Here is a 15,146-nt window from a genome sequence, read left to right as displayed (position 1 = left end):
GAAGATTCTTTTCTCTACTCAGTTTGTATTTCAAACATTCGTTGTGGAATATCATTTACATGAGTTCTACTTCATTGAATGGTAACAAATTGCATTTACATGGAACACTGTCATTCTCACTGGTATACATCGATGTTTCGCCTTAAGACACTTGCCCTGAGGCTCTTCAGTACCAAATTGGATAACATTATAGAAAATACCAATTTGGTACTGAAGAGCCTTAGGGCAAGTGTCTTAAGGCGAAACATCGATGTATACCAGTGAGGATGACAGTGTTCCATGTAAGTGTAATGTTTTAGCATTCATTTAAAGTAGAACTCATGTGAATGATATCTGATTTTCATTCCACAACGAATGTTTTTTTTGTATCAAGATTGAGTAGTAGAAAGCCAAAAACTTTCTTTCCCAAAAATTAATCACTCCTAAAAATATTACCCCTTCAATTCAAACAATAACATGTTATTAACATAGTATAATATCAGTAGAAGAAAAGAAAAAGGCGCAACAGAATTAATTATGGAACTCAGACCTATTTGTTATCAATCAGGAACCGCAACTTATATTTTGCATTGTACTGCTCCTGATTTTTCAGTATTTTATTCATGAATGGATGTTTCGAAGAAAACAGTTGTAGTTCTTCCAGTATGTAGTAATATGTAGTGGCGTTAAACATTGTTTTTAATGATTTACAATTATCTTGCTCATTCAATGATTTATTTGCGCAGACATCTTGTTTCAATCTAAGTACAACCTGTCCAAATCCGAATTCGTTTTGTCAACTCACAGATTTCATATTTTTTTCTGGAGATTCAATTGTTGACGAAAGCGATGAATGGCAGAAAATTCTTCTTGATTAGCTAAGCTAGTCAAATACGGCATATGCGAAGTACCTTTAAATTGGACATAAACTTTCTTGAAAAACAGGAAGCAATTTGTCAGTATTTCCTATCGTAACCAATCAGTAAAGCATCATATTAATTCTAATGAAGTAGAAGTGAAACATAGGGTATCGCAAGAGTCCATACTGGGACCTATACTCTCTATATTATATCTAAATGAAATTGGGCGTATCTCTGCATACGCGATGTCCATTTGTGCCTGCAAATTATTATTTGTATGGTAATGTTGTAGAGTTTAAGAGTTAACAAAAAATAAAGAAATAAACGTCAGTTTGGTCGTTTCCCCTATTTGACCATCACATTTCACAATCTGAATACAATCCACATACCGTAGAAAAAAAAGCGAGCTCCTCTTGAATCTACTTAAATATATAATAGAGTCTTCAATAAAAATAGTTTGAAAAATTAAATAGATGCGGCTGCTAACATGATTTTGTGAAACGATCTTATTCACTTTTAACAAGATGGAGCTCCACACTACTGCTTTATTTCAGTTAGACAGTAGGTAGATTAATTGATCGAAGAGGAACAACAGAATGGCCACCACGATCACCCAACTCAAAGCCTATAGATTTCTTCCTATGGAGGCATCTAAAATAGATTGTTTATAAAATACAGCCTCAATATATGGAAGATTTGAAGAGAAGAATAACAGCTGCGTGTAGAGAACTTCAGGCAGAAGTTTTTTGGAATGTGAGAGAGAATTTTGAAAGCAGAGTCTATCACTGTTTGAAGAATGATGGACAACATTTCAAATATTGAGTGAGATGAATTAACTTTTATTAGTAGTATGTCGTATTTTTGGAAATTCAGCTGAACAACCTTCAAAAGAAGGTACGATTTTAAAGGTTGTGGAATTTTTGGTGGATTCTCTTTGAACTGATGAAGGTGTTGAACAACCTTTAGCGAATATATAAAAAGCAAGTAAATTTGACAACAAAATGAGACTTCAATGTTTTGAAGTAGGAAGAAGCTATATTGTACAGTAAAACAAATTCTTATGGTTTTGTAAACTGTTTTGTGAAACTCTCACAATCAGTTGTTATTAAATGCTTTCATCATGGATTTCATCAAATCGTAGACAATTCCATCATATATTTCTAAAATTGGATCATTTAAGCTTTTTTCATTATACATTGTCCGTACGAATGACTGTTTCGTGATAAAAATCGTATTTGAATTATTTCGATTAACTTTTGCAAACAAAACGATATTCCAGGCAGAGTAATTTTTAAAGAGAGTTTCATAATAGCATAATATCACATCTAGAGGATAGAGTGCACGCCCCTCATAAATGACAACCCTAATTATCTTTTTTTAAATTGTCAATTTAAATTTGAACTTTCTGCTCTAGAACTGGTGATGACTGTAATAATGTTGGTTCTGTTTTGCATTGAAAAAACAATAATTTCGCTTTTTCTCGACTATTTTCAGCATCACAATGTACCAATATCTTCAATACTTATGATATTAATGCTTCCTGGCAACTATAGTCATTTTTGTCATAGAGTGTGGTGACAGATTTGATTGTATTGACGAATGGACTTTGTTGGAGAATCATTCAGTAACCAGAATATCAATGTCTGAATCAGAAATACTCAAGAGAGTGATCTTACTTGGAGAAAAAATCAAAGTCTAACCCTGTTAAAGATGCGTCCGTACCGGTAGCGCCTTGGTGGTATTGGTATAGGTTCGACCTCCAGTTTGCTGGTGGAGGTTGCGGCCTGTGTTATTCACCTGTAGCTGTCAACGTCGTCCAACTCCAAGGGCTGGTGTAATCTTTTTGACTGAAAGAAGAATAAAGAAATATTAATGAAAATTATCGCCCAGTGTATATAATAGTATACTCGAAGTAACCGGTATTGTGCATAGTTGAAGGTGTCGGCGTTCTCCAAAGCCAAAAAAACCAATACAGTGAAATAAAGCCGCTGTGAAGTAATCCACGTGGACTGAAGAATTAGCGGCTCGTGTTGGATAATTTTTACTAACCGTGTTTTATGATTGGCTGAAGAGTCGTAAGATCAAATTTGAAGTCATGTTACGGTGACGAATAAAAGGCGCGGATGGTTATAGCAGTCGTCTTTTCAATGTTCAGTTCAGGAACTGATCGCGATTTGAGTGTTGAAATTCGATATTGGTGCAGTTATAATTACTTAAAATTTCTGTTATCTATTTAAAATATGGCGTCCTTGGATAAGTACTAATATTAATAACGAGTGTGATAACAACGCATACTTTTTCCTGTGTAGTGATTCATATAGCGATGGCGAAAAATGCGAAAAAGAGATACCAGTGAATAAGATTCGGATGCATTTGAATATTGAAACACAGAAAGTATGGTATATAAGAGTGTACATCTCAAGTTTCGAGGGAAACATACTATTACAAGCAATATCAAATTTGACCGAAATTCCTTTCTTAACTGTACGTAAAACAGTCAAAAGAAACCTTATGAATGCAAGACGCGATGTGATACGGGATTACCAAAACTTTTAGATGTTCATCTAATAAAATCATTGAAAAAAGCAATATACGACTGTTACAAAAGCAATGAGATTTCTACAACTGATATCATAAGGAAGTTATGGAAAGCAGAAGAATAGTGGAATTACGTAACGAATACTTAGAACAAAATATAGACAAAAGCAACGGCAAATTTTCTATTTGGCTGAAACTTGGTATAACACTCACGAGACAGTTACAAAAGGGTGGACTGATAGTTCGAGAATATATACACCTAACATGCCTGCAAACAAAGGATTGCGACTAATCATTTTGCAATGCGGAGGAAGTAAAGGATAGGTTCCGAATTCTTTGAAACTATTGAGAGTATTGTTGAAATGTATGGACGATACTTTCCCCTCTATTTTTGTGTTTTGAATCCCATCGAGTTGATTTGACAAAAATTGAAACAAAGCATCAGGCGTAAAAATAATTTTCCAAAATTTGATAAGAGGGTAATAGAGCTAGTTAAAGGAGAAGTATCTAATATTACCGAAGAAGACTGGTAGAAAATGATTAAAAAAAGTAATTTCAGTTGAAAAAGACTATATGGACATTATTGATTTAAATGACGACAGTTTATTTGAACTATACTTGTGATGCACGGTTTGGAACCTTTGGTGTAGTAATGAATATTACTGGAGATTTTTCCCAACACCAAACTGTCATTTTCAACACCTCGACACGTGTTTCGATCACCAAGTGATAATCTTCAACAGTTTCACCTTCAAGAGAAAGATGAAACTGTTACTTGGTGATCGAAACACGTGTCGAAGTATTAAAAATAACGATTTGGTGTTAGGAAAAAACTCCAGTAATGTGTTTCGGCATGTGTTTCAGTCACCAAGTGATCATCTTCAGGAGGAAGAATAAACTGAGTTAAGTCTTTCTTTCGAAGATAATTATTTGGTGATTTAAACACGTGCTAAAAATAACGGTTTGGTGTTGGGATATAATTCCAGTATTATAATAGTAACAATAATATTTCAAAATTACATCTCTACAAAACAGGTTGAAATACTCGTCAGCTCATATTGTTTTTTTCAACAGGAATATGTGGGAGAGCTTCTCGATTAGAATTATTTATATATCAGAACGGTTCTTGTTGAAGTCATCAGATATCAAGGATGGCCCCCCGAACCTAACATCAAATTTAACCAATGCATGGGATAATGTCAGAAGCTTGGGTGCTGTATCTGTAGAGTAGAAAGGGTGGAGTGGAGACCCAAAGCACTTAGGCCACATGTGACCCATTGTACATCTTCCCGAGGAGTTGTCCTCCTAGGTCATCGTCCATCCTGTCCTTTCCAGGAAGGTTAACAGGTCTCTAGGAAAAATCTCCTTTATATTGGCAGGTGTAGACCAAGACCTTGAGATGTCTCACAGTGGCCTCCGCGAAGGTTTTGGAAGGTGCAGCGATATTACTGTCGTTGCGCGGCTTCTTCAACCTTCTTGGGGTTACCCTCGTGGAGGTGCACAAGTGAGGGAGCTTTCCTGCAGGGGCAGCTGGTTCCTTGCCTTTATTCAAAGTGGAGCTCTTGGCGCCCGCCTCAGGAAGTGTCCTTGCTGTTGGAGGTGATCTACGATGTACAGCCTCATTTCAAGCGGTAGATTGGGGTGCATCACCAGAGGTAGGCTGATTACAATGAGGTTTCGCCCAGTTCCCCAAGGAGATCGTTCGTGGCTGCATATCACCCTGCAGCCATTCAGCTGTCGGCGCGATTGGGTTATTAAGAAGCTTGGGTTATCAAAGCATACAACCTTCATCTTCTTCAGGTCGGAACGGTTGAGGTTAAAGAACCAAGAGCTTCATTAAGGCATGCCAATGTCATGTCTTACCGTAACCACGGGAATAAGGAGATTTCTGACACAAGATGCAGAAGCTGCTGCAGCCCTTCTAAGAGCATTGTGCACTTTTGACAGTATACCCAAAAATAATCAGTAAGATCCCTGTCATTCTTGTGGCAATGAAAACTTTGGTGGATACTGAATAGATTCCTGAGGACGAAGAATGAAAAGTAATGTTTCTGTGAACTTCTCGTCTCACCCTGGAGAAACTTATAAATCAGCTGTAATTTTTCTCAAAAATTGTCACTAGCCTTTTCATTTTAGGTAGGATAACTATGGCTCGAAAAATTATAGGAGAAACAGCTGGAACGTCAAAATTTAATCTAAGAAATATTGAACCTTCACCAAATTGTAATTGTTTTTCTGAATATTGGATTGGAAATGATAAAACCCCAAGTCTCAAACCTCAATATTGTACTATTTTGGCGTGAAACGACAGATATCGCTTGGATATCATATCAACACTTTTGGAGTCTACTTTGGACAGCAATCACCATGTGAAATATGACTCAGGTGCTTCGAAAAATGGTCATTGGTTTAATCATCGCGCTATCAGTATGGAATTTCGTTCCAAATGTGGGAAATTAATGTATATCAAGTTGACGAGACACTTTTCGAAATTTGCAAAACGAACGATTTCACAATTTGCCGCTATTTATTCGCTAATTAGTTGCCGAGACAAATATTTTTTCGCCCCTTTTTTTAAAAAAATATATGTTGTCTCGCTAACTTGATATCAAGTTAGCGATACCACTTTTTCATTATGAAGTTTTCCAGAACTTTGACTTGACCATTGGCTTGTTATATTTAGTCGCTAATTAGTTGCGGAGGAAAATATTTGATTTACCTTTTGTTTTAAAAACACTCATAGTCTCGCTAACTTGACGGTTTAACGGTTAAGCCAGCAGAACCCAACAGAACCCAACAAAAAATAGAACACCTGGATAAACAGCGATAAAAGAAAAGATGTGCCTGAAATGAGCCTGAAATTATGATGGGATCCGATTTGAAAAAATGTTTTTTATGAGGGTGTGTTTTGCTAGCTTAACGTTAAGCTAGCAAAACTTGCTTCAAATTTTGATATTTCAATTCTGTTCGGGGAAAGAAATCAATAACAGTGAATTCACCCAATTTTCAATTATTCTGATTTACATTTTTTTCAATACTTGCTTCAAATTTTGATTTTTTCATTCTGTTTAGGGAAAGAAATCAATAACAGTGAATTCATCCAATTTTCAATTATTCTGATTTACATTATTTTTAATATTTGCTTCAAATTTTGATTTTTCAATTCTGTTCAGGGAATGAAATCAATAACAGTGAATTCACCCAATTTTCAATTATTCTCATTTGTATTTTTTTCAAAACTTGCTTCAAATTTTGATTTTTTAATTCTGTTCAGCGAAACAAATTAATAACAGTGAATTCACCAAATTTTCGATTATTCTCATTTGTATTTTTTTCAAAACTTGCTTCAAATTTTGATTTTTTATTAATGTTCAGCGAAATAATTCAATAACAGTAAATTCACCCAATTTTCAATTATTCTGATTTACATTTTTTTTAATACTTGCTTCAAATTTTGATTTTTTTAATTCTGTTCAGCGAAACAAATCAATAACAGTGAATTCACCAAATTTTAAATTATCCTTATTTGTATTTTTTTCAAAACTTGCTTCAAATTTTGATTTTTTATTATTGTTCAGCGAAATAATTCAATAACAGTGAATTCACCCAATTTTCAATTATTCTGATTTACATTTTTTTTAATACTTGCTTCAAATTTTGATTTTTTAATTCTGTTCAGCGAAAGAAATCAATAACAGTGAATTCATCCAATTTTCAATTATTCTGATTTACTTTTTTTTTTAATACTTGCTTCAAATTTTGATTTTTCAATTCTGTTCAGGGAATGAAATCAATAACATTGAATTCACCCAATTTCCAATTATTCTGATTTACATTTTTTTCAATACTTGCTTCAAATTTTGATTTTTCAATTCTGTTCAGGGAAATAAATCAATAACAGTGAATTCACCCAATTTTCAATTATTCTCATTCGTATTTTTTTCAAAACTTGCTTCAAATTTTGATTTTTCAATTCTGTTCGGGGAAAGAAATCAATAACAGTGAATTCACCCAATTTTCAATTATTCTGATTTACATTATTTTTAATACTTGCTTCAAATTTTGATTTTTCAATTCTGTTCAGGGAATGAAATCAATAACAGTGAATTCACCCAATTTCCAATCATTCTGATTTACATTTTTTTCAATACTTGCTTCAAATTTTGATTTCTCAATTCTGTTCAGGGAAAGAAATCAATAACAGTGAATTCACCCAATTTTCAATTATTCTCATTTGAATTTTTTTCAAAACTTGCTTCAAATTTTGATTTTTTAATTCTGTTCAGCGAAACAAATTAATAACAGTGAATTCACCAAATTTTCGATTATTCTCATTTGTATTTTTTTTAAAACTTGCTTCAAATTTTGATTTTTTATTAATGTTCAGCGAAATAATTCAATAACAGTGAATTCACCCAATTTTCAATTATTCTGATTTACATTTTTTTTAATACTTGCTTCAAATTTTGATTTTTTTAATTCTGTTCAGCGAAACAAATCAATAACAGTGAATTCACCAAATTTTCAATTATCCTCATTTGTATTTTTTTCAAAACTTGCTTCAAATTTTGATTTTTTATTAATGTTCAGCGAAATAATTCAATAACAGTGAATTTACCCAATTTTCAATTATTCTGATTTACATTTTTTTTAATACTTGCTTCAAATTTTGATTTTTCAATTCTGTTCAGCGAAAGAAATCAATAACAGTGAATTCATCCAATTTTCAATTATTCTGATTTACTTTTTTTTTTAATACTTGCTTCAAATTTTGATTTTTCAATTCTGTTCAGGGAATGAAATCAATAACATTGAATTCACCCAATTTCCAATTATTCTGATTTACATTTTTTTCAATACTTGCTTCAAATTTTGATTTTTCAATTCTGTTCAGGGAAATAAATCAATAACAGTGAATTCACCCAATTTTCAATTATTCTCATTTGTATTTTTTTCAAAACTTGCTTCAAATTTTGATTTTTCAATTCTGTGTAGGGCAAGAAATCAATAACAGTGAATTCACCCAATTTTCAATTATTCTCATTTGTATTTGCTTTAACTTGCTTTAAATTTTGATTTTTCAATTCTATTCAGCGAAAGAAATGAAAGAAATCAATAACAGTGAATTCACCCAATTTTCAATTATTCTCATTTGTATTTTTTTCAAAACTTGCTTCAAATTTTGATATTTCAATTCTGTTCGGGGAAAGAAATCAATAACAGTGAATTCACCCAATTTTCAATTATTCTGATTTACATTTTTTTCAATACTTGCTTCAAATTTTGATTTTTTAATTCTGTTTAGGGAAAGAAATCAATAACAGTGAATTCATCCAATTTTCAATTATTCTGATTTACATTATTTTTAATACTTGCTTCAAATTTTGATTTTTCAATTCTGTTCAGGGAATGAAATCAATAACAGTGAATTCACCCAATTTCCAATCATTCTGATTTACATTTTTTTCAATACTTGCTTCAAATTTTGATTTCTCAATTCTGTTCAGGGAAAGAAATCAATAACAGTGAATTCACCCAATTTTCAATTATTCTCATTTGTATTTTTTTCAAAACTTGCTTCAAATTTTGATTTTTTAATTCTGTTCAGCGAAACAAATTAATAACAGTGAATTCACCAAATTTTTTTCAAAACTTGCTTCAAATTTTGATTTTTCAATTCTGTGTAGGGCAAGAAATCAATAACAGTGAATTCACCCAATTTTCAATTATTCTTATTTGTATTTGCTTTAACTTGCTTTAAATTTTGATTTTTCAATTCTATTCAGCGAAAGAAATGAAAGAAATCAATAACAGTGAATTCACCCAATTTTCAATTATTCTCATTTGTATTTTTTTCAATACTTGCTTCAAATTTTGATTTTCTAATTCTTTTCAGCGAAAGAAGTATCCAAAACAAGCACCACTTATCCCAATAACCAGAACTGTTACATACTATTCTTGACGCGCGTTTCACCAACCAAGTTGGCGTCTTCAGGAGTTGAAGAAGAAATTAATGGTTTTCTTCTTCATCTCCTGAAGACACCAAATTGCTAGGTGAAACTAATGATGAAAAATAATTCTTACTTTCCAAACAGCGGATGCCACAGATGCTTATGTGCGTCCTGCATTTCTTCTATGCTAGCAGTCGTACTCCCAACTTCTGGTACATCGTCGTGCTGTTTTAACAACTTCGGAGCTTTTGTGGTATCAATCAGATTGTGTTTGACCTTGAGTTTACCCCCCGACGTCATCGCACCCGAAAGATCGATAGGCTGACTCGTCTGTTGTCTGGAAGAGGAATCATTTCCAGAAGGGTGAGTCTTGTCTTTCTGGTGATCGAGAACGGCAGGTTTCTGATGCGAAATGTTAGCGAACGATTTGCAAGACAGCTTCGGCTTTTGCGTCGAGCTCGTCTCTTTCCGATGGGAACTCGGTAAATTCGGATGGAACTGTTCCTGGGGACTCAAACCTAGATTCTGCAGGTACTGGTGGCGCTCTATATCTGGCCCCTGCTGGTACAAACCAGTGAAGTTCTGGTTATTGTCCATCTTTTGATGCGGGAAAGCATTCATATGTTTTTGCATATAACCGTTAGGTTGTTGTCTTTTCTGATGCATGTTCGAACTGAACTGAGACTGTTGCAAGCTCTGCTTAGATGCGTTATTCTGGAAAGCTGCCATGTAAGGGTTTTGGTAAGCAGGATACTCGTTTTTGTAGAACTGGTTGTGGTATCCTTGATGTTTGCTTGTAGAGTGGTGCCTGTGGTTGGTGTGAGCTGCGGATTTCTTGGGATGTGGATTCATCTTCTCCAAATAGCTCTTGAACATCTGCTCGTTATTGAAGTTTTCAAAGTTGGCCTTGTTTCTCAGCATATTAGCTTGCGCCATAGCCTCCTGCCACATGCTCATTTCCCATGGATTGGCATAGTTCATCGGTGCTTGTTGCATAGAAAATCCCATCTGCGGTACAGGCGCTCTACCTCCAGCTGGAACTTGGGAGAAATCTGGCATTTGGTACATGGGAAACGACGGCACTGAGTTAGTCAACATTTTCATGATCTCTGCATTGTTTGTCAGTGACATTGCCTCCAAGTGGTTGAGATAAGGCAACCAAGCCATCTGATTGAACGCCGCTTGGGTAGCTGCGTCGATCTCGTTTGCTAGTTCGTTGAATCCTTTCGTTTGCGCTTCTGAAGACACTTTTGGTCTCGAAAAGTTATCGCTCGTCCTTTTCTTTAGTGGTTCCTGTGTGGTGTCTGACGTCTTTTCTGTCTTCCTTGCTGACTTTTCCAGGCTTGGTTCGCTGCTGGGTTTGGAGATTTCATCACTATCCTGCGCGTTCTTACTGGACAATATCGATTCTAGATGGTGGATATTTAGCACCAGCATGTTAGGGTCCTGCATAATATGTGGGTATGCTAGAGCCTCGGGCAATCTGAGTTCAGGTCGTTCTCTCAACAGCCTCGGAATTTCCGTACCAGGATGCGTTAGAATGGAGCTAAATTGATCCTTCGGCACCAGCATAGGATCTGGAACATCCACGCTAGGATCTGACAGAAGCTGTTTCAACTGGGTTAGGGGGTCCACTTCAGTATCATTCTTCAGTAGCTCTAGCAGCCTAGGAGTGTCTGCTGTGAAATTCTTTTCCCTGCTTTTCTCATCTGCTTGTGTATCCTGTGTGTGTGTATTCAGCAGATTTTTCAGCGTTATATTTCCCGTTTTCATCTTTTTTGCAGGAGGTTCTTCGCTAGTAGAGTTGTTGGCCTCTTCTGAACAAGTAACTGTGGGACTGGCAGATTTTCGACATTTTCCCAAATCAAGCGGTTCACGTTGCCGAATAATAGTAACTTCGGAATTGAGAGCTATCTTCTTCGAGCTGTTAGTGAGCAGTGATTCCAAGAAAACGGATTTTGTTTTAGCATTTCCGGAAACCGTCGTGGAAACAATATCCGGAGAAGGGGGTACTGCAGGTATGCCACTGGGCTGGGGCGACTGAATCGCTTCAGAATTCTGCGATGGCGGTCTCGGACTGGATAAAGATTTGGGGACGCTGAGGTCAGTTGGTTCTTCTGACACTTCGCAGTTGTTTTCTATGACTGAAGGGTTCTTCATGGATAAGTCAGTGGGTTCCTCGAAGTCCTTCGTTGAAGATTCTACCAGATTAACGATTTCTGGGTCAGATTTCGATTCATGAAGTTCAGACTTAACTTCCTCAGGCTCGGGCTCAGGTACGTGCTCATTTTGTTTGAAAAACTCCTCTAAGTCAGTTACTGATTTTAAGTTATGTTCAGAGTCGCTGCTATAATCGTGGCTCGCAGGTTTTTTGTTTTGGAAGCTAGAGTCGCAATTCGCGAGCTCCGTGCACTCAGGGCTTCTAAGGGATTGCTCTAGCCTGGAGAGAATGTCATCCATAGCCAAATTGTTGTCGTCTTCTTCTGTATAGTCGCACTCCTCAGTCCTGTGGTGTTCCGTGTCGAAATCGGCAGGTATTTCCAGTTTTCCTTCTTCTGATTCGATGAGCTCATTGAGCTGCTCCAAATTTTTCATGAACTCCTTGTCTTCATCCGTTCCCTCGAAGGAAACCATGGGAGTGGATACGGTATCGGATTCATTGGTTTTATTCCATTCACCAGACTGTATTTGGTGGTTGAATTCCAGTTCCGCCACGGCTAGTAAATTATCCAGCGGGCTGACGTCACACAATTTATCGGCACTGCACTTTAAAGTCGGAGTTTGCGCGTTGTCGATTACGGCACTGTTTACATTTGACTCGCGCTCAGGAGAATGCCTCGGGCTGGTTGACCTCTTGACTTTAATCGTGTGAGACGGAAGTAGAGACTCGATGTTGACGTTATCCGTCGACATCCAGTCGGGAGGCTGTTTCTCGTCGGATTCATGTTCCTTCTCGGGTTGTTGCTCAGGTTCCTGCTCTTCTTCATCCTGTTCAATGTCGGAGGTCACCTGGACACCAGTGGATCGCCGACGAACTTTGCCTTTGCGGGATTTCTTGTTCCTGTGGTGGTGGTGAGCGTTCTGACTCTGGTCCTTAACCGCCTCCTTCAGGCTGGGCACAAGGGTTTCGGTACGCGGGATGGCTCGCCACCCCTGTGCCGTCTTCGTGAGGAGGATGCGGTTCCTCTTGTCGTAGTCTTCGCATTTCACGTCCACGATGCGAGTGTCTTCTTGCCGGACCCACACGAAAATTGGGTTTACTCGCGGGTTAGTGGGAATCGGGCCGCACTCTTCCCGGGGCTTGGAGTGTTTACTGTTAGAGCGCGTTCTGGCGGGTTTGCGTTGGTCGCGTCGTCTGTCTGATTTACGGTGACGCTCCGACCTCGCTTTCCGGGAGAGCGGCGTCTGGGGGGCGGCGCTCGAGCCACGTGACCCTGCGCTATCGATCAGTTCAACGGCGGGATGGTTCGCAGACCGCCGTCGGGGGCGCTGCTCGCCCATAACCTCAGAGACACAAGGGGTGCGCTCCTGAAGGCCCCCGTTCGAGATATCGTTCGCGGGGGATCTTTTCCGAAGCGTTGATATGGGAATCAAATCCGGGACCGGAGGCAGACACCCGCCGTTCATCGCATTCACCCGCTTACACACATTCCTGGCCGCTCCCGAACGCACATCACCTCTCCGCACGTCACCGACACATCTCGCTGCACAGAAACGGTCACAATCAGCTGTGGAACGATAGCACAGCGCCGTACATTTGCACTCGAACTAAGCTCGCCAACTTGCCAACTATTCTTCTGGTGTATGAGAATTTGTTCCGGTCATGAACGAAATTGACCGAGCGGAGGTCGTGAACATTTACGTGAGGGTTCATAAATGCGCTTGGAGTTTGTTGGCCCGTGGGCGGGACTAACCTGTGGGCCCACCCGTGTCACGCCCACGATGCGTGCAGTGTTGGATCGCGCGAGGGGACCCGGTCGGCGATTCCACCTGGCGGTTATGAACGTTACTAGGGCGAAGATACTGTAACCTTGATCCTTGTGTTGAATGCTTCACGGTTGGAGGAATACTCGAGGGGGTGTAACTTTTGATATTGTTGTGGGATAAAATAGTAACATTCTAGGAATGCTGGAGGAGATCAATGATTATTAATAGTATTTATGATAACATTATTGATAAAAATCAATTACCTACTTATGATCATCCCTCGAGGTCCATAATTGTAGATACATCAATACCGGAACATCCTTAATTCTCCACAAACGACACTAAAAAACTGATATTTCGTAGTTTTTGAGATATGAATTCGTAATCGATTTTTTAGATAGACTTATTTAACATTTTTTTTGGGTGGTTCGAGGACTACATAACTCTCATGAAATGTTCCGAACATCAAATATTAGTTTCTCTATGAATTGTTGTTCCGAGTATGAAATGTTCAGCTTCTCAACATTAATTCAAGAGGCAAAAACTTTAGCCGAAAGTAAAAGTGAAAAATTTAAGTTTTAACAAAACATTGAAATATATGAAAAATGCCAAAAAAATGTAGGAATTACCTAAAATTTTCTGAAAAATCGTCCGGAATCACTTTTTACGTATTCGCAATAGAAACCGAGATATTTGTAATAAACGTTTGAAATTCATAGCTCAGCAATGAGGCATATTAAAAAAATTCAAAAAAATCGAAAATTTTGGATTTTTCACCTTTTTATCAAATCATATCTACAAAGGAGTTATTGATTTATTCAAAAGTTATAAACATTTATATATTAAAAAAATATTTTTTACCATAATTTTTTTATCTATTTTGTTAATATACTCACAAAAGCCAGTAATGAAAATTAAAAAAAATATAGAAAAAAATGGTCAAGAAAACATTTATTTTAAAAATACATGTTCATGACTGAATGAATTAATAACTTTAAAAAAAGGGGAAAAATTACATTTTTTGTAATTTTTTTCAATATGCCTCACTGCTGAGCTAAATTTGCATCGTTTATTGTAAATATCTCGGTTTCTATTGCAAATACGTCATAAGTGATTCAGGATTTTCAAACGAATATAATACGCTTCAAAATATCTTTATAGGACGAAACTGCAGTTACGATAGTTACAAATATAAGTGGTAAAAGAACATATGAAGTTCACTTTCTTATTTTCCATGAACGAAAAAGCCATCTTGAATAAACTACTTTCATATAGGTACCTAAACATTGAATAGAGGAACAAAAATTTCAAAACTACTTTTTATTGAACATTGAATTTACAAACAACACTTTTTTTCATATCTTTTCGTATTTTCGAAATATCAATAAAGTGGTTTTTGGTATAGTTTTCAATTATTTTCCATTCCCCAAATCCAACAATTTGAAAACTGTAAATCATATAAGTGTATGGTAAAATAAACTTACCTATATTGAAAAATGCCGGCTTGCCTTTCGGATGGTAGTTTGAATCCTCATTTTATTGGACTGTATTGTATGTTCTGATCTGTTTTGAGTGCTCAACTATAGCAAAAACACCCAATATGAAATATATCGGTATTATACTGGATCAACATCTACGGTGGGATGATCACGTGACCCATGTAACAAAAAGTATCAGACAACTGATCCATAAATTTTATAGTATCAGAGATATCTTGAACAAAAAAAAATCATTTAATATTATACAACTCCCTGGTCGAATCAGTTATTAGATATTGCATAACAGCGTGGGGAGGTCTGTACTATAATGCATTGGGTAAACTTCAATCAACACAAAATTCCTTACTAAAAATAATATTGAAAAAAAAACTTTATTCCACCATTAAGCTCTA

At 36.5% G+C, this 15,146-nt stretch overlaps 1 protein-coding gene across 1 annotated transcript; it reads right to left on the bottom strand.

The window, feature by feature from the left end:
- Positions 1-350: 350 nt before the first annotated feature.
- LOC111513624 (uncharacterized) lies at positions 351-13,559 on the bottom strand. The gene is made up of 2 exons (XM_023169849.2): positions 9,462-13,559; positions 351-2,686 (listed from the first exon to the last, which is right to left on the bottom strand). The coding sequence occupies exons 1-2, from the start codon at positions 12,953-12,955 to the stop codon at positions 2,629-2,631; spliced, it is 3,552 nt and encodes a 1,183-aa protein (XP_023025617.1). The 5' UTR covers positions 12,956-13,559; the 3' UTR covers positions 351-2,628.
- Between the last annotated feature and the right edge of the window lie 1,587 nt (positions 13,560-15,146).

The sequence above is a fragment of the Leptinotarsa decemlineata genome, unplaced genomic scaffold (assembly GCF_025532065.1).
Source record: "Leptinotarsa decemlineata unplaced genomic scaffold, Ldec_3_MD MMD2_tig00026328_RagTag_RagTag, whole genome shotgun sequence".
Classification (NCBI taxonomy): domain Eukaryota; kingdom Metazoa; phylum Arthropoda; class Insecta; order Coleoptera; family Chrysomelidae; genus Leptinotarsa; species Leptinotarsa decemlineata.
This window is presented reverse-complemented; position numbering and strand designations above follow the sequence as displayed.